This window comes from Ostrea edulis, chromosome 5 (genome assembly GCF_947568905.1).
Source record: "Ostrea edulis chromosome 5, xbOstEdul1.1, whole genome shotgun sequence".
Classification (NCBI taxonomy): Eukaryota; Metazoa; Mollusca; class Bivalvia; order Ostreida; family Ostreidae; genus Ostrea; species Ostrea edulis.
The window spans coordinates 58,246,537-58,266,354 of NC_079168.1; the positions used below are offsets into that span (position 1 = coordinate 58,246,537).

Genomic DNA, 19,818 nt, shown 5'->3' on the forward strand with positions numbered 1-19,818 from the left:
CGCTCTAACCTCTCGGCCACCGTGGCAGTAACCTTGTATCAAGAAACTTCATTTGATGCCATGTCTGACCTTGGAGTTTGACCCAAATTTTTAAATTTTACCTGTTCATAACTTAATAGACTTATGAATAATGAGTTATACATCTTTCATATTTTATATATGCATTCCTTGAGACAAGACCATTCTTTTTGGTACCACGGATTTTAACATTGTAACCTTAATCTTGGATTTTGACTGGCTTTTAAGAAAAATTACTTGGGCAATACCCTCTGAAAGGTTTAAGGTAGGGCTTTCATGTGATGTATATATATTCCTTATTGAAAGACCTTAAATTTTATCACAATTTGGGGTCACTTTTACATGGGAATAAAGATTGCAAAAAAATCTTTTAAAATCAGTAGCTGAAAAACAGCAGGGCAAAGTGATTCATGTGAGCGATGTGGCCCATGGGCCTCGTGTCATAATGGCTTGAGAAGGTGACATTCAAGTTCATAAACACTTGTTCAGACTTTAAATTCTTTTTTCAGATGCTCATGTACACAACCTTGAAACCAGACATGTTCTGCATAGCAGATGGGCTGTTAAAGACATTTTCTTGAACACGTGTAGATGGATGGAAGACTACCCAAATATCAAGGACAGGCCAACTTTTATTTACTTTCATGAAACTGAAATGAAAAACCCACTACTTGATCTTCTCAAGCGATTTTGTACAAGCAAGACAACTGTGCATAGTATTTATATCATTCACCATTTGCCATGTATGAGATTCTGTTTGATGGGATAATTTAAAATATACTACTCAAAAATTTGATAAGGATCACTAGGTTATATGTGTGCAATTTACCACTAACATAACAAAAGACATAAATTTGACTCAGAAACGTCTTTACTCAGGTTATGAATGAAAATTCATGAACGGCATGAACTTTTATCAATACGGAATGCTTGCAATCTGATAACAACACCAAAAGGCATTTCATTACAAAAAGTTAACAGCAAACTAGAGAAAGAATTACACAGTTTTTAGGGATAGTCCATCATTACACTTAGTCGATGAAGTGTCAATACCGGGTATGGCCTCCCCTTGCATCAATGACGGCTTGACAACGTCGAGCCATGCTGCCAATAAGCACCCGGATGTTGCCAATGGGAAGGTTGTTGCACTCTTCCACGAGGGCGTTTCCAAGTTCTGCCAAAGTCGTGGGTTGTGCTCTACGGCGTGAAAGGGCAACCTGCAGCATGTTCCATACATGCTCAATCGGGTTCGAGTCCGGTGAGCGCGCTGGCCAGTCCATACGGACAATTGTCTCCTGCTGAAGGTACTGCTCCACCACCCTGGCGCGATGAGGACGGGCGTTATCATCCATCAGGATGAACTCAGGGCCAACAGCACCAGCGTAGGGTCTGACGTAAACATCGAGGATCTCATCCCGGTACCGCACCCTCGTCATTGTTCCTCTCTCCAGGACATGAAGATCTGTTCTTCCATCCCTGCTGATTCCACCCCAGACCATGATGGAACCACCACTATAACGGTCATGTTCACATGTTGGCATCATGGAAACGTTCACGTTGTCATCGCCACACTCGGTGCCTCCTGTCTGTAAAGTCCAAACAATACCTGAACTTGAACCCAATCGTTCTGTGTCCAAGTGACATGATCTTCAGCCCAGTCCAATCGCTCCCGCCGGTGTCGAACAGTCAGAGGGACTCGAACACATGCCCTTCTCGAGTTGAGACCTGCATTGTGAAGCCGATTCCGTATCGTCTGAGTGGACACATTCACCCCCGAGGCGTTCAGAAGGTCGTTACGTAGGCTGGTTGCTGTCCAGAAGGGATGGCGTCGTGCCCGAAGAGCCACAAAATGGTCTTGGCGTTGGGTTGTCGACCTCTGACAACCACCCCCATGTCGGTGTGCTGCTGTACCAAAAGTTTGCTGTCGGTTCCAGGCCCTGTTTACAACGCTCTGGCTAACGTTTAGTGCATTTGCATGGTCACGTTGTGAATAGCCAGCGTCAAGCATTCCAATACATCTGCCCAGTTGTTCTGTCGTCAGGCGACGCCTTACACGTTGAGGGGGCATTGTGTTGATAAACGTAGTGTAAACACTCAAGTGAGTTTGAAATTTTAGAAAGAATCAGACACCGATGCCTGAGTGAAAATCGTGCAACGGTAGCAAAAGCATAAAACTGTGATGAGAAACGCATATCCCATGGCATGAAATGCACGTGCAAGTTTGTTGAAGACGTTTTTGATTTCACTTGGACACAATATTGCCAGTTATGCAGATATTAATTTTTTAAATAGAAAAATATCTATAATCCTCATCAAATTTTGAGTAGTATAGATACAACATGATTGATAAAGAAGTAGGTACGGTTTAGGCCTAATTCTGCCCGGCGATTATGGGGAAAATTAAATTCGCGTCCCTGATATTTTTTTGTTTATTTTCTGAAAGAGCACTCCGTATCTATTCTTAAAAGCATATTAAAATCAACTCATGTATGCGCATGCGTAGTACACAATCGAACAAAGTAAGGGTTATGAAGCAATTTATGGATTTTTCATAGGTTTTGTATAGATAAATCAGTGAAATTGAACACCTCTTCCCCCGTCGCCCGGGACAATTTTTATATGAATTAAAAATTTCGGAGAAATTTGACAATTCCTCTCAGTTTCATTCCGGGCGACGATGGAAGAAGGGTTAAAATATCACTTTAAAGATGTTTACAAAATCGTCATCGTGACGTGATTTGCGGTAATCAATGCAGACATCTTAGCAACGGAAGAGGATATAAGAATTATTTGGGTATTAAATTGATTCCAAAATAATATTTGTTAGTGTTAATTATTATCTATTGTCATTTATTGAAATAATGATAATAAATTCCGGATAAATTAAAGCCAATCGTATGTACCGGATGCCATTTTGGTCGTTATGGTTAGTGTAAACAGAATGGGGTATACCTAGGAGCAACAGATGCTTCGTGAGAATTCTCATTAAATACCAGGTAAGTTGCATTGAAGTAATTTATATAATGATTAATGGTTCTTTATATAAACAATATTGATGGTGAAAATTTTAAAGCATTATATTTCACCATGCGTGCATACTTTACTTGATAACGTGAAACTTCCTTGGTACGATGAACAGCAGACGGCAATATGTTTACCTACATGCACTTAAGCTTAAATCAGTGACGTATATTCCCCAAACAACGAAATAGTTTTGTAACCATTGCATGCAATAATTACAAATATAGATCATCTTTTAAAGACACTTTTAAAAGGTCTCTTTAATCTGTATCTATGAAGTATTTGCCCCCCCCCCCTACCCCTCCCCTGTCAAGTGTAGTCAATAGATAGGAAATAATACATATCATTTCTCTATAAGACAATTTTTGATCCGTGTCATTTTCTTTTATTTGTGTGTGTGTGTTTGTTGTATTTTCTTTCTTCTATATATCTGTACCTATGAAACATTGCTCCCCCCCCCCTCCTCCCTGTTAACTTATAGTCAATATACATATAATTCACATCGTAGTTACAGGGCTCCGTGGCAGAGTGGTTAGAGCGTAGCGCTCTACAACCTTTAGCATCTCACATCTATCGGCGCGGGTTCGAAACCCGTGTGTGAGGATATATTTTTTTCCTCTTCTATTTATCTGTACCTATGAAACATTTTTATTTTTTTTTCTATTATCATATATATATATATATACATATAACTACATACAGTATATATATATATATATATATATATATATATATATACAATAATAAAAGTTAAGAAACACAAAACTCATTTCACTGTTAGCGCTTTCGGCTTTACTGCCTCTTCAGACAGCTATGTAAACGTTTTGATCTTTTTGCAAACTACATATGTATATATATATATATCACTAAATAATCACAACTAGGTACTGAAAATTTTCGCCCCAGCCCGGGGTCGAACCAGCGACGTACGGCACCCACCGCTTAGCAAGATTGTCAAACCAGTGCGTAAGTTCACTCGGCCATATATATATATATATATATATATATATATATATATATATATATATATATAATTTTTTTTTTAGATTTGTAGGCTACTTCTTAAATATACCCTTTTCTTTTTAAAAGCGGCAAGGAAGGCATTTTGCTACATATGTTTTACTCCTATTGTTAAAAGAATTTTATGTGCTTTTGCCCAAACATTAAAACCGTAAATCGGATAGGAAAGAGGGGAGGGAAGGGGGCAAAGGTTAATCCTTCAATGCATTCATTTCACCACTTCAAATTTCATATCAAGTACCTTTCTCTGTCACTTTAAAAAAGGGCAGCCAATAAATTGAACTTTGCATGTAAAACTACATACAGTATATATATAAATAATGTACTTCATCAAAAAGGGAACCCCCCCCCCCCCCCCCCCCGCCGGATTTTATATAAATTTTATATAAAAATATATTTTATATAAAAAGTGCAAGTCTATGAAGTATTATAATTGTACTAATGTACTTGTTTGTTTTAAAGGATGGATGGAAGGCAATATAGATGTTGTTTATGTAACAAGAAGACCACTCCAGACGAACGACGTCCCGTTGGTTTGTTTCTGTCCACATTAAGGAAACACTTTTCTTTAGATGTGGAAGAAACAGACCGTATTTGCAACAAATGTCGACATAAGTGTCGGAATATAAAGGAGTCCAATACAAGACAACCCATGCTTCTTAGACCAGCCACCGAAGACGAAAAAAAAGACCCCACATTTCAGTCTCCAAAACAGAAGCGCACAAAGTCTCCATTTTCAAGTCCTCCGACTATTCCCTTGTCTATCCCATCATCATCGCAGAGCCATGGCTACTGCTTTGTTTGCAAGAAACCAGGACCGAAGCTTGTCACAGTTTCACATCATGTTCGGATGTTTGTGTTTATCCAGAAAGAAATCATCATTCCAACTGGAGCAAGATGCTGCATACGACACCTAGACAACGAGAAAATGAATGATGAAGCTTTACACCAAATCAGGACCAATGACAACACAACACTGAACAAAACATCCATCATTGATCTCATTAAGGTAGCTTTTTTTTCAGCTTGAAATGATAACTGTATGAACATGTATATATATTATAATTAAAATAATAGGTCAAAATCATTATTTTTTATGATGATGGTTTTTTTCTGTAGTACCTGCGTGATAAAGCATTTGAACAACAATCCAGGCTTGACTTTGATGATGATTGCAGAATGAGTGATGAAGACTATAGGGTACTGACAGGGTTTTCTCTTCTTGAATTCCATGACATTGTCTCATCAGTTGCCAGTATCAACTCATCTAGAAATCGGAGCAAGAGGACCTGCATAGGCATCCTGTTAATGAAGCTTCGATCAGCGCTTTCCAACAAAATGCTGGCTGTTCTATTTCAGATGACCAAATCTCAAGTAAGCGTTTTATGTATAATTCTTATGAAAATTGTATAAATTCATATCAAACCAACATTGATATACACATGTACTTAAAAAGGGACAAGAAATTTTCACAGGTGTTAAATTTTGCAGGTACGACGGGCTATTGTATCTGCTAGGACAGCTCTTATAAGAGACTTCGTTCCATACAACCTGGGATTTCAACACATTACACGTGAGGAAGTCATTGAAAACCACACCCGTCAACTGGCAAGAGATCTTTTGAGTGATGACATCACCTCAAACCCTGCGATCTTAGTATTGGATGGAACGTACGTTTACATTCAAAAAAGTTCCAATTTCGCATTTGCGCGGCGGTCCTACAGTATGCATAAGCACCGACCCCTTATTAAACCAATGATGGTTGTTACTACAAGTGGATACATCGTATCGGTCCTTGGACCCTATCTTGCCGACTCCAAAAATAATGATGCTAACATCCTGAAACACATGATTTGCCATAATGCTGAAGAACTTCGGAACTGGTTGCAAGAAGACGATGTGTTTGTTGTTGATCGCGGATTTAGGGATGCTCAGGATGTTCTGGAAGATCTTGGAATAAGGATGGAGATGCCAGCATTCATGACACGAGGAGACAAACAGCTGCCCACGCTTGATTCTAACAAGTCAAGAGTTGTGACAAAGGTACTTTAATGCTTTCCATATTCTCAATAAATACGACCTGATTATATTCCTTTATGTCATAATCACATTTCAGCTTTAGATATGAAATACAAGGTATATGAAATAATAAAAATATGTTTTACTGTATGCGTAACGTTTTATTTGTCTTTCCAGGTCAGGTGGATTGTTGAAGCAGCTAATGGGCGCATTAAGCAGTGGCAGTTTTTGGCAAAAACCTTGCCAAACTCGCAAATTCCATTCATCGGTGATTATGTGAGAATTGTAGCAGCTCTTTGCAATAAGTATAGACCACCACTTAGCGTGTCATCAGAGGAGGACCAAGAAATTGCAGCGAAAATGGTTTACCTTTCACATAGATTAAATACACTGCAGGTTAATATATACATACATCAATATCCATACCATATCCAGTGTGAAAATTCTGAAAGATACGTATATGTTTATATATTTTTTAAATTAAGAAACCTCAGTTTTATTTTGCTTATGAATTGTCGAATGTTGCTGTGTTTTACAGGAACGTGTGGAAAATGAAGGGCTTGACAGACGAGGGTTTAATTGGACAAAAGTGGATTCAGAGAATGTTACTCCAGAATTTCCAAAGTACAACGACACTGAATTGCGTCAGCTAACTCTGGGAGTGTACCAACTTCGCATGGCTAAGTCCTACACTCATGAGCACATGGACGTAGACGGTGGATTTGAAATCCTTATAAGTGACGAAATTGAAGGAATGGTGTGCGCCAAGATCCAAAGTCGCCATATATCAGCTAAACAGTACAAATGTTGGATCACTTACACCGAGGGAGATATTGATGGTTGGTATTGCAAATGCAAAGCTGGCACAAGAGTTGTAGGAATGTGCGGCCATATCACCAGCGTTATATGGTATTTATCTTTTGGACGGCATCAGGAGTCACTGAAGGGGGTAAGGAATTGGACAACATCACTTGAAGACGCATCGGACATCCATGACGTCATTGACGGTTCAGACAGTGATGGAAATGACAATGATGTGGAAGAGTGAGAGAAGGCGAGGGTGTGCTATATCTAGTCTGGGGGTGAATGCGCGCGCGCATGCGTGTGTTTGAGAGATAGAGAGAGTGCGTGTGAGAAAGTGAATATGCGACGGAGGCTGAGAGCGTGTGTGACTGTGTATGAGAAAGATAAGATGTTTGTGAGAGAGACGGAGGGAGGAGGTATGTGTTGCTGTGTGTGTGTGTGTGTGTGAGAGAGAGAGAGAGAGAGAGAGAGAGAGAGAGAGAGAGAGAGAGAGAGAGAGAGAGAGAGAGAGAGATCTGTGTTTGCGTGTGTACATACACGTATATGAATGTTCTTCGTGTGTTCTTTGTGGTTCTTGTTTTTCATTAAATATTGCCGTTTTTGGTGAATATATATATGACCAGTAAAACACAATGTACAAAGCAGATACATGTAAGATTGTGAATGAATTACTATAGGATTAAACATTCTTTTTGAAGAATTTATCGATGTGTAAACTCCAGACATCAGTTTACTCACAAGCTAAATAAAAGTTTGTGAGTGAAATGTCCGGAGTTTACACATCTATAAATTCTTCAAAAAGAATATTTGAATCTTATAATTTCAATTCATTCAATTTATTAACAATTGCAAAAAATTGAATAGTTTCACCACACTATGTTATTTGTTTTCAGGCGTGTATGAATACATCGCGTTTTCAGATTTATTGCTGTATAAACTCTTGTTCAGCTTTATTTTTGTCCAATCAAAATAATTGTAATAAATAACATTGGAATTATAATCGTATAAGCGCAAACAGATTAATTTTATTGTTAGAATCTATATATCTTATGCATTCCTAAAATTTTGTAGTGTAAACTTTAATACGGTATATTGCGCTTTATAAGCTAAAATCAAATCTACTATTTTGATATTCTCAAAGTTCTCGGAATATCGTTCTTATCAATCAAATAAAAGTCAGGATGGAATTCCAGTGTACTCCATTTCATGAGAAATTACATTAGATGACGCTACGAACTTCGTATAACATTCGGTGATTTAAATGAGAGACCCTTTAATTTTATCGCCATTTATCTTCCGAATGCACGCAACAGTTATACAGTTAATGAAAATGTAAACAAAAATAAATCTTTTTAAAATTCCTTCATACAAACGAAATTTTAAGAGAAACAATAGAACTATATAGCTGTAAGATATGATTCTATAATTATTTCATTCATCTGATGGTCTAAACATTATACATTTGCTCCGTTTTAGCCTCACACAGTTAATCGCAACGTTGTTTTTGCCGTTGTGCGGCATTTCAGATTTTACTTTCATTATCATCAAATTCAGTATCAAAACAAAACCAATAATTTCAATATATTTTGAAAGTTGATACTCTTATGTGTAGTACAATTTTTTTCCCCTACAATGCCGAACGTCACAAATCATTGCTTGACTATACATATATACATATAACTTTTAGGAAGAGCTTTCGTTTAAGTATAACGTCAAAATTAACGTCAAAGTGAGCGACGTCGCCAATTTGATATGGGGTTTTCCGTTGAATATATTAGAGCTGTTATTGAAGATAAAGGATAACAATGGTCATATTCATAAATGGCACATTCTCAAGTACCAGATTTAGCATTTTTGTGAGTTTCCAGGACAGGGCAGATTTTCACCAAAACCGTACCTTGTCCTTTGAAGCAATGGTAATGGCTTTCTCATTTCTAACAGGGATAGCATCTATCCATTTGGTAAAGTAATCTCCTACTACCATGAGATACTTATCATAGGTAAGGGACCAAGTATGTCGACTGCCCACCTCTCCATAGGTCTACATGTACACATTTTTGTAATGGGGCTCTTGGTGCTTTTGGAGGAGATTTCCTGGCAGCGCATTTATCACAACTTTTACAAAACAATTAAAATATCTTGAGACATTTTGTGCCAAAAGTACTTGTCACGGGCTTTGGCTAAGGTTTTTTAATACATAAGTGTTCGCCCGTTATGTTACCATCCTCCTAGATATTGACCTAAGCAGGACGGTATGAAACTTAGCTATACTTTCCCATTTGTGATATAAAATTTTGTCTTTGTAGTTCAGTGAATCATATCTTGCCCTGTATTATTTGCATGTTTCACTGGTGTGAGATATGTCCTCCCATTTGTGTTTTTCTTTACTTTTCACCCATTTTACTACTTCGTTTGTGTCAGGGACATTGTTCTGTAATGATTGATTGATTGAATATTGTTTAACGTCCCTCTCGAGAATATTTCACTCATATGGAGACGTCACCACTGCCGGTGAAGGGCTGCAAAATTTCGGCCTATGCTCGGCGCTTATGGCCTTTGAGCAAGGAGGGATCTTTATCGTGCCACACCTGCTGTGACACGGGACCTCGGTTTTTGCGGCCTCATCCGAAGGACCGCCCCATCTAGTTGCCTTCTACAACAAGCAAGGACCTATTCTAACCCGGATCTTATTGTGTAATATATCTATTTGATTTTCTATATTAGGTCTTCGTTCAGGATAAGCAGAATCTTGTTTCTCTGTTGTAGGGGACTGGTCTATTTCGACCATACAGTATTCCTTTTTAGACCTTGTTTGAACAGAACATATTGGAGGTAACGTGTTTATTTTTTGTTCATTTTTACTCGCCAACTGATCATCACTCATATGGAGTAGATGGGATTGAGTCTTGCTCTCCGTTCTACTACAATGAGTGCAGTCTGTATTTACATGAAAGCAAGGTCTGCGAGATAGTGCGTCTGCATTGTTGTGCGAACGTCCCGCTCTATGCTCAACTACAAAGTCATAGGATGACAAGACTTCAATCCAGCGGGCAATTTGTCCCTCAGGATTTTTGAAATAGTGATACATGGTATGTTCTGACTCTAAAGGATCTTCCATACAAGTAATGATGAAAATGTTTGATAGATTTAACTAAGGCTAGTAATTCCCGTCAAGTGACACATTAATTTCTCTCAGCTGAAAAAAAAATATCTTGCTATAGTAGCATATGACTTTCTCTACACCATCTTGCTCCCGAGAAAGAAACGCTCCCAGTCTACTGTTTGAGGCATCCGTATCTAACGTAAACAATCCTTTCTCTCTAGGATATGATGGTATGGGATTACTTATTAGGACTCTTCTCAATTTGTCGAACGAGACATTGCAGTCCTCATCCCACAAAAAGTTTCTATTTGACTCTGTTAGCTTGTGTAATAGTCTAGCCATGTCTGAAAAATTGTATATAAACTTTCTATAGTATGAACATAGACCAACAAAGCTTTTGATGTCCCTTACATTTCTTGGGAAAGGCCAATATTTTATTGCCTCTATCTTTGAAGGGTCAGTTGCTACTCCTTCCTTGCAAACAATGTCCCAAAAATTATACTTTTTGGATGAGGATACATTTCTTTAGATTCATTTTCAGATTGGCTTGTTCTAATATTAATCTGCCAAAAACTTGCCTAAAGGCATTATGGATACAGCATCCAAAAAGTTCACATCCAAAAATAACTGACAAGGGAGGATTTATTTCCAGCTTCACCTAAGCTAGCAAATTACAGGTACATGTTATTTCATGAATCTGATTATATTGACTATAGGTGTACAGAACCAACCATATACTGGCAATAATGTACATGAATGTGATAAAACTGAATTATTTATCTGATATATATAAATATATATATATATATATATAGAGAGAGAGAGAGAGAGAGAGACTTGCCTAGATGGTCGAGCGGTCTAGCGCGCTGTTACATGCTGCTAGGAGATTTGGTTCCGCAGGTCGTGAGTTCAACCCCGGGTAGAGGCGGAAGTGGGTATCCAAATAAAGTGAAATTTTCTGTGCTTTATATTAAATATATATATATATATATATATGAATATGACCTGTAAATGTTGCAGTTCATTGAGGATATGAGGAAAATTTTTCAGGTTTATAGTGTTGAGAGATCACGTGTTGATATTCTTTGTTATGGAATAGTTCTGTGTTATTATTGATTGATCTTATTATTTTATATCATTCTGTTATGTTTTCACTTATATATAGTGCATTGCATGAAAACTATAACATGGTTTTGAAACCCAGAGTACACGTTAACACATTTCTTTATCCAATTTCTAATGGCACTATAAAGTTCAGCAATTGGTTTTGAATCAGGATGCATGTACTTAAATACCATGATTATGTTTTATTCATTTATATAAATATTCAAACATTTACAACAGTGAATTATGTCCATACTAAATATTTATAACATTTGCTATAAAATGGCTCCTAAGACCACATGTATTATTCAATTAAAAATCCATGCAAGAAACTTTTTCATTCTTTACTTTTCAGCAATGCATTGGATTGTGTCGAAGGAGCCTGCTGCCCCTCAACTACCGGTTCCCTATATTGAGGATTTGATCATGACAGATGCTTACACAAAAGCAACGGATAAAATACAATGGTTAAAGTCACAGCTTGTTATTTCAAAGGAAAGAATAAAGCAGGTTTGACAATTATTTAGAGTCATCGATATGATGAGTACATGCAACATACCCGTCTTGATATTTTATAAATAATGACATGGTATGCGAATCGGTCATCTAGGTTTTATTTTACCTATTTAGTCTGAGATGATACAATAATAATTTCAATTGTACAGGTAGCAGAGAAACAATCAACTTACAAATATTTATGGTGGGTGTATTTTAGAATTTTTTTTTAGTGTTGTATTACAAGCAGTTAAGAAACATTTTAAACATGTTGCTTTTAATCATTTGAACAAAGAGGATGAACCGATTATGCCATCACATATTTTACCACTTGCCTCTGCTAATGCTGGAAAGAAGAAAAATGTACAAGATTTTGAATCACAGCGGGGAAACACCAACAGGTCAAAAGAAATAAAACGGAAAAATTTGAATTACAGACCAAGAATGGAAAAAAATCAACTTAAATGTTTTTAAATTTACAAAATGATGGGAAAATACAGTGGTTATAATAAAGAATAAACCAAAGAATATTTAACTTCAAATACTTTTTTGAAAAAATAAATAAATGATCAATCATGACGTTTAGTTTCTGTGTTAGAGAAAAAGAAACACTAGAGCGTATTTCATTTGAGTGTGAAAAAGTGCAGAATTTGTATGCCCCTTCAAAGAGGAGGGTTATATTGCTTTGCACCTGTCAGTCAATATGTCGGTCGGTCGGTAGACCACGTGTTGTCCGCTCAATATCTCGAGAACCATTCATTTCATCGTAATGATATTTCATATGTGGACTGATTATGAGTAGAAGAGGCCCCCTATTGTTTTTCAGGTCAAAAGGTCAATCTACTCGGGACATAGGAAGACGCTGTCCGCTCAATATCTTGAGAAACCTTTCCTTGACAGACATTAAACTTTGTACACTGATACATTTTGAGTAGATGACCCCTATTGAATTTGAGGTCACACGGTAAAAGGTCAAGGGTCAAACTGGACATAGGAATACACCGACCACTCAATGTTTAGAGAACCCTTTGCTAGAGAGACATCAAACTTGGTACACTGGTACATCTTCAAGGTCAAGGGTCAAACTGGACATAGTAATATATTATCTCCTATTTTTAAGAAGCATTTGCTTGATTGACACAAAACTTGGTACACTGGTATATCATAAGGGGTAGATGACCCCTGTTGATTTTTAGGTCACTCTTGACATAGGAAGATATTGTCTGCTCAATATCTTGAATTGGTTTGGCACTACTATCAATTAAATTATGTATGTGTATAACCCTTTTCAATTTTGCACCGGGGGGGGGGGGGGGGGGAGGTGGGGGGGGGGGGATATGTGTTTTACAAACATTTCTTGTTTATGTATGATTTATACTTGTTTTTGGTTTTAAAAAAAATCGTTTACATTTAATATTGTCACAGATAATAAGATAAGAAAGCCTTTTACTTGTCTGTTCAGAGAATGAATTGATTAATATTATAAATTTTCATTTGAAACATTATATATGTAAAGAAAGTTCACTCCTTTTAGTAAATTTAAGAATATCTGGATAAATGTATATCATATTCAAAGACACAGCTCCTAGAGGGAATTGCATAGAACAATTTGAGGATAAATGAAAATTGTTTAAAAAACTGAACGAATGACTATAACACATTGTGCATGTATAAGAAGCATATAGGCATAAATGCTACATCAGCAATGTAATTTGTACATGGATATGTATTTGTACTGATTTTGTGACCAAAATTTTAAAACTTTTAGATTGTGCACAGGGTGAACAATACAACATTTTTAATTTTTTTGTTTTCTTATTTTTATGTATTTGTTTAGCAACCAGAGTAATTTTCCCTCTATTTTCTTTCTCTTTACTTCTATCCTCTGTATGAAAGTTTATGGAAGTTTCTTCTATCATAGAATCATTGGGACTAAAGCCTCGAGTAACTGAGATAAAAAGCCCATTCAAAGCAAGAAATATGACTATTTCTGAAGCTATCTCAACAATCAAAGACTTTTGTTTAGATTTGAACAATCTGATGATATACACACACTTTCTGTCTCTATGATAATCGATTGAATATTGTTTAAGGTCCCTCTCGAGAATATTTCACTCATGTGGAGACGTCATCATTGCCGATGAAAGGCTGCAAAATTTAGGTCTATGCTCGGCGCTGAGCAGGGATGTATCTTTATCGTGCCACACCTGCTATGACACGGGACCTCGGTTTCTGCGGTCTCATCCGAAGGACCACCCCATTTAGTCGCCTCTTACGACAAGCAAGGGGTACTGAGGACCTATTCTAACCTGGATTCCCATGAATATCTTATTAGTAATTATTACTCTTGGTAAGAGCAATTATGAAGATTGTATTATTCATACATTTTTTCTTCTTTATCTCAGAGTATCAGACGCTTGATGGTTTGCAGTTAAAAGTCTTGTACAGACTGAAGACCAGCCATTCTTATTACCATCATCAAGTGCAAGGGCAGCTGTATCTGCTGAACAAGTATATGTGTGACTTTGTAGTATGGACAACAAGAATACCTCGTGATGAAAACTGGAATTCAAACATAGACAAACCTTCAGACTTTAACAAAATGATCTTCAGAAGTAATAAGTTTAAGAAAGAAACATTCCAGATGTTCATTCTGTTTGTATTCTTTTTATTGTACACCACCTTGGTTCATGAAAACCTACACATGTATTAAATGTTCAATTTCTTTTCTTTGTGGATCTAGAGAGAGAGAGATCTAGAGAGAGAGAGAGAGAAGGAATCAATGTTACAATCATGCTTATCAAATATAATAATATATGAAAAAGTTGAACAAATTACTTAAAGATTGCATATCTTATTCAAAGGCTAAACGATCTTTGCAGAAAAAGTTCTCTCAGGCATCTACTCTCACATCTGCCTTACTGAGCATCCATGCTGAAGTTAGTAGCTATCTCTGCAATCATGGGGTCTTGAAAGTTGACAAGAATTGAACACACTTGAAAAAACTTAGCACTTATGTGACAAAATTGTTGTGGGATAATTTTTTTTATTCTTTCATTAACATGTTCTACATGAATTCTTGATCTGGCTATTTTTACGCAAACTTGAACTTTTATTCTTGGGGTAAGGAGGAATGTTAGGTGTACTCCAGATGGCAGAAGGGAGATAATAGTGAAGCCCTTGTCAGCTAAGACTTACATCTCCAGGCGAGAGCTGGTCCAGCATTTTATTGTGGTTGACAATGGCTACATCTGAAGTGCTGCTTGGATACAATTTACCGACATAAACTACAGCACCATTAGGAGCTACTAAAGTGATGGCTTTAACTGTGGGGCGGTTTTTGTAAGAGCTGTATGTCTGACACTGTGCACTCATATCCTGACCAGGGGCATCCTGGGTGACCTCTGTAGCATCAATAACTACTCTGCAGCAAATGAAGTCCCCAAAGCTTGCTCGCATGGATGACCTACATTTAACTAAAAAGGGGATATTATACTACTCAAAATTTGATAAGGATCATAGATATTTTTCTGTTTAAAAAATTAATAACTGCATAACTGGCAATATTGTGTCCAAGTGAAATCAAAAACGTCTTCAACAAACTTGCACGTGCATTTCATGCCATGGGAAATGCGTTTCTCATCACAGTTTATGCTTTTGCTACCATTGCACGATTTTCACTCAGGCATCGGTGTCTGATTCTTTCTAAAATTTCAAACTCACTTGAGTGTTTACACTACGTTTATCAACACAATGCCCCCTCAACGTGTAAGGCGTCGCCTGACGACAGAACAACTGGGCAGATGTATTGGAATGCTTGACGCTGGCTATTCACAACGTGACGTTGCAAATGCACTAAACGTCAGCCAGAGCGTTGTAAACAGGGCCTGGAACCGACAGAAAACTTTTGGTACAGCAGCACACCGACATGGGGGTGGTCGCCAGAGGTCGACAACCCAACGCCAAGACCATTTTGTGGCTCTTCGGGCACGACGCCATCCCTTCTGGACAGCAACCAGCCTACGTAACGACCTCCTGAACGCCTCGGGGGTGAATGTGTCCACTCAGACGATACGGAATCGGCTTCACAATGCAGGTCTCAACTCGAGAAGGGAAGATCATGTCACTTGGACACAGAACGATTGGGTTCAAATTTACTTCACCGATGAGTCCAGGTATTGTTTGGACTTTACAGACAGGAGGCACCGAGTGTGGCGACGACAACGTGAACGTTTCCATGATGCCAACATGTGAACATGACCATTATGGTGGTGGTTCCATCATGGTCTGGGGTGGAATCAGCAGGGATGGAAGAACAGATCTTCATGTCCTGGAGAGAGGAACAATGACGGGGGTGCAGTACCGGGATGAGATCCTCGATGTTTACGTCAGACCCTACGCTGGTGCTGTTGGCCTTGAGTTCATCCTGATGGATGATAACGCCCGTCCTCATCACGCCAGGGTGGTGGAGCAGTACCTTCAGCAGGAGACAATTGTGCGTATGGACTGGCCAGCGCGCTCGCCGGACTCGAACCCGATTGAACATGTATGGAACATGCTGCAGGTTGCCCTTTCACGCCGTAGAGCACGACCCACGACTTTGGCAGAGCTCGGAAACGCCCTCGTGGAAGAGTGGAACAACCTTCCCATTGGAAACATCCGGGTGCTTATTGACAGCATGGCTCGACGTTGTCAAGCCGTCATTGATGCAAGGGGAGGCCATACCCGGTATTGACACTTCATCGATAAGTGTAATGATGGTCTATCCCCCAAAACTGTGTAATTCTTTCTCTAGTTTGCTGTTAACTTTTTGTAATGAAATGCCTTTTGGTGTTATTATCAGATTTCAAGCATTCCGTTTTGATAAAAGTTCATGCCGTTCATGAATTTTCATTCATAACCTGAGTAAACACGTTTCTGAGTCAAATTTATGTCTTTTGTTATGTTAGTGGTAAATTACACACATATAACCTAGTGATCGTTATCAAATTTTGAGTAGTATATTTTTGGGGTACCTATGCAACTTCATTCCGACCAAGGTCAAACCTTTGAGTGATGTTTTTCAAGAAATCTGTAAAATCTTAGGAAGAAATAAGACCAGAACAACCCCGTACAGACCCCAATCAGACGGGATGATAGAGAACGCTAAGAGAACTATTGAAAATATGCTATCAGCATTTGTTGATCAGAATCAGAACATTTGGGATGACCTTATTATCGTTCTGCATTCCATGAGTGAACAGGAGTAAGTCCAAATCAAATGGTCTTCGGTCGTCCTTTGACACTCCCAGTAGATCTGGTTCTTGGTCGAGCTGACCCTGAGAAATATGATCATAAAATAGATTCTGAATATGCTCATAGTCTCATGCAATAGTTGGAGAAAATTCATAAATTAGCTAGGGATAGACTTAAAGACCCAACTTTAAGTTAACACCCCCAAATTGTTAGCCGTCTGTCAATCAAACATTTAACAATACATCTCAGGTGGAGTGAAATCTGCAGCTAGAGCTACCCCAGAGAGGTGTATTGATAAAAATAACAGCCAGTACCTAGAGACATTCTTTAGATCTTGAGGAAGCCCTGTATACTAGAGTTTTGATAGCATTGACCTGTCCACAACTACTATTTTCTTGTAATTCAATTGTTTTTAAAAAGACCCCTGAACAACACAATTTTAATATAATTGTAATTTCCCCCTCTATATACATGTATTATAAATTACACAATCAGAAATCAAACAATAATTTGCCCATTAATTTCTAAAACTTGTAACTTATTGAAATAATTTATATTATCAATTTATGATAGTTCTATATTTATAAAAGAAATTATTCATTGAGCCAATGACTGAGAGTAAAGGAGAGAAAGAGGGGGGGTGTAGACTGTGTGTCATCTAGCCATAGGGATACAACCATTATACAAACACTATGACCACAGAAACAATCGCGGGTATGTTAAGGCAGGTCATGCTTCATTTATGCACGTAAACTGCATAATTTTTAAAATCTGTCTTACACAGAGAGAGGGAGCTACTAACTCTTAAAAACTATTTTGGTTGTTTACAAGAGAACATTTTGTATCATAACAATAATAATAATAAAAGTACACTTATATAGCGCCTTATCTAAAAATACTCTAAAGCGCTGTACAACATACTAAAATTTACAATTGATAATTAAAAGAAAAACCATAGAATACACAACGAATAATCCTTACACATATAAGCATGAATGCAACATTATGTCATAATGGATAAAAAGTACAAATCAAGACAATTTAAAGTATAAAATATGATTCAAGCATACAACGTCCTAAATATATGAAAAACAAACAAGTGAAACCACTCAAAGGAATCTAAAACACAAATGTGCCCAAAGTTCATTAAATTCAACAGTACATAGCTATTTAAGGTTATAGGATTGACAGAAAAGATGAGTTTTTAACAGACATTTAAAACATTCAAGATTTTTGGCGTTTCTGAGCTGGCTAGGCAGATTGTTCCAGAGTGTGGATGCAGCCTTGTCGAATCTGCGTTCACCGTAGGTCTTAGTTCTGACTGATGGTACAGTTAATAGATTTGCGGTTTCTGAACGCAGGGCTCTTGTCGGGTTGTATGGAATAAAGAGTTCCGTTAGATATCCTGGAGCCAGGTTGTGGAGACTTTTAAACACATAAAGGAGAATTTTGTACTGGATACGATAATCAACGGGAAGCCAATGAAGATCGATCAGAAAAGGTGTGATATGATCGTGTTTTCTGGTCCGTGTAATTATCCTTGCAGCGGTGTTTTGAATTCGCTGGAGTTTGTTTGTGAATTGTTTGTTGATTCCATACAATAAAGCGTTACCATAGTCCAGCCTCGATGTAACGAGAGAATTCACTAGAATTTTACAAGCATCATCAGTTATAAACGGTCGAATGCTGCCTATCCGACGTAAGTGCATGTAACATGATCTTGCAACGGAACTGCATTGTTTTTCCATTGTAAGGGATTTGTCGAGATACATTCCGAGATAACAACATGACAAACATGCGCTTCCGTATGACGTCATTGCATGACTGTTATAAATAGATCATGGAGGTACCTTATAGAAAATGTAAAAGTAACACATTATCCCAAGATTTAAATATTGGTCTAACTGGCGATAATGACGGTAAGATACCCATAGTATATCAGAATTACTGATAGAATCCTACCACTTTCAATAAGAAATAATTATTGAACATTTAAACACGGGTACACGAAACCATCTAGCCCATGTTTTACATTTTGCACTGATGCTATGCAGTTTTCTTTAAAAGTTTTCTTAAAGGACACATCTCGTGTTTTCAAAGTATACAGAATTATATGCATTTTGTCTTCCTTATGCTTATAGAAATTAATTGTAATAGTTCGTTCGCTGAAGTATTGCGATAATTAGCCACAATACGGACTTAAATCTAAGCCCCGATTTCAAAAAGCCTAGTTAATTAGATAGGTAGTCACGTGGTACAGTGACGTCATATGCGACCTTCGTCGATCAACTTGTTGTAAAAGTAGTGTTAGATATTTTTAAAAACTCGGGTTTTAGGGGCCTAATTTATTTACCATGGATAACATTTATTTCGATGTTGACAAATTTCCAGAGTCTTATATCTTTTAGCCACCAGTGCATACAAATAGCGACCCAAATGTAGCGAGAAAAGCGAGTATGAAATCTGCATAAATTTGCGAGTAAATAATGTTTACATCGGATCCCTGTCTAAACACAATTTGGTAATGCCATTTCTGTAAACAACTGTAATTAGCGTTGTTGCTTTTCTAAAATAAACAGTGCAATTATTATTAAATTTATTTTTGGAGAAGTTAGATAGGCTTAAATTATGATACGATTATGTATCATTGACAACTAGGCCTACTGTCACGGGTGCATTTCGAAAAAGAAAAAATAATAATAATGATCAAACTTATTGTGAAAATCACAATACTTTTAAATTATTTTATTAAAGCAATTTTATTAGGCCTAATTATTATTTTTTGTTATCAACACGTTGTTACGTAGGAAGTGGGAGCGCGGCGTGCTGTTGTTGTAAACACGTACGCGTTCCTTAAAAAAATGAAAGCATTATAATTCAGTTCAAAGTCGGGAAATATTATATTTTATTATTTATAATTGAAAGTTCAATTATTTTTAAATTTCTTTTTTAAAACTACCAGTTGGTAGACACTGCTAGCAAAGTTCTGCCTATGTTGT

At 37.3% G+C, this 19,818-nt stretch overlaps 1 protein-coding gene and 1 long non-coding RNA gene across 2 annotated transcripts; both read left to right on the top strand.

The window, feature by feature from the left end:
* Positions 1 to 4,522: 4,522 nt before the first annotated feature.
* LOC125673390 (uncharacterized) lies at positions 4,523 to 7,126 on the top strand. Its single transcript, XM_056166108.1, has 5 exons — positions 4,523 to 5,068; positions 5,179 to 5,433; positions 5,551 to 6,102; positions 6,256 to 6,441; positions 6,617 to 7,126. The coding sequence occupies exons 1-5, from the start codon at positions 4,523 to 4,525 to the stop codon at positions 7,124 to 7,126; spliced, it is 2,049 nt and encodes a 682-aa protein (XP_056022083.1).
* Positions 7,127 to 10,553: 3,427 nt separating this feature from the next.
* Positions 10,554 to 14,293, top strand: LOC130054606 (uncharacterized). The gene is made up of 3 exons (XR_008802924.1): positions 10,554 to 10,662; positions 11,445 to 11,599; positions 13,990 to 14,293. It is a non-coding gene; the product is annotated as an uncharacterized LOC130054606 (long non-coding RNA).
* The last annotated feature ends 5,525 nt before the right edge of the window (positions 14,294 to 19,818 follow it).

What these genes read in the sequence shown, in the direction of transcription:
- LOC125673390 (XM_056166108.1), top strand. Translation starts at nt 4,523, where the DNA reads ATGGATGGAAGGCAATATAGATGTTGTTTATGTAACAAGAAGACCACT. An exon ending in TTCAGATGACCAAATCTCAA is followed by an intron (nt 5,434 to 5,550) that starts GTAAGCGTTTTA and finishes TAAATTTTGCAG; the next exon opens with GTACGACGGGCTATTGTATC. An exon ending in AAGAAATTGCAGCGAAAATG is followed by an intron (nt 6,442 to 6,616) that starts GTTTACCTTTCA and finishes TGTGTTTTACAG; the next exon opens with GAACGTGTGGAAAATGAAGG.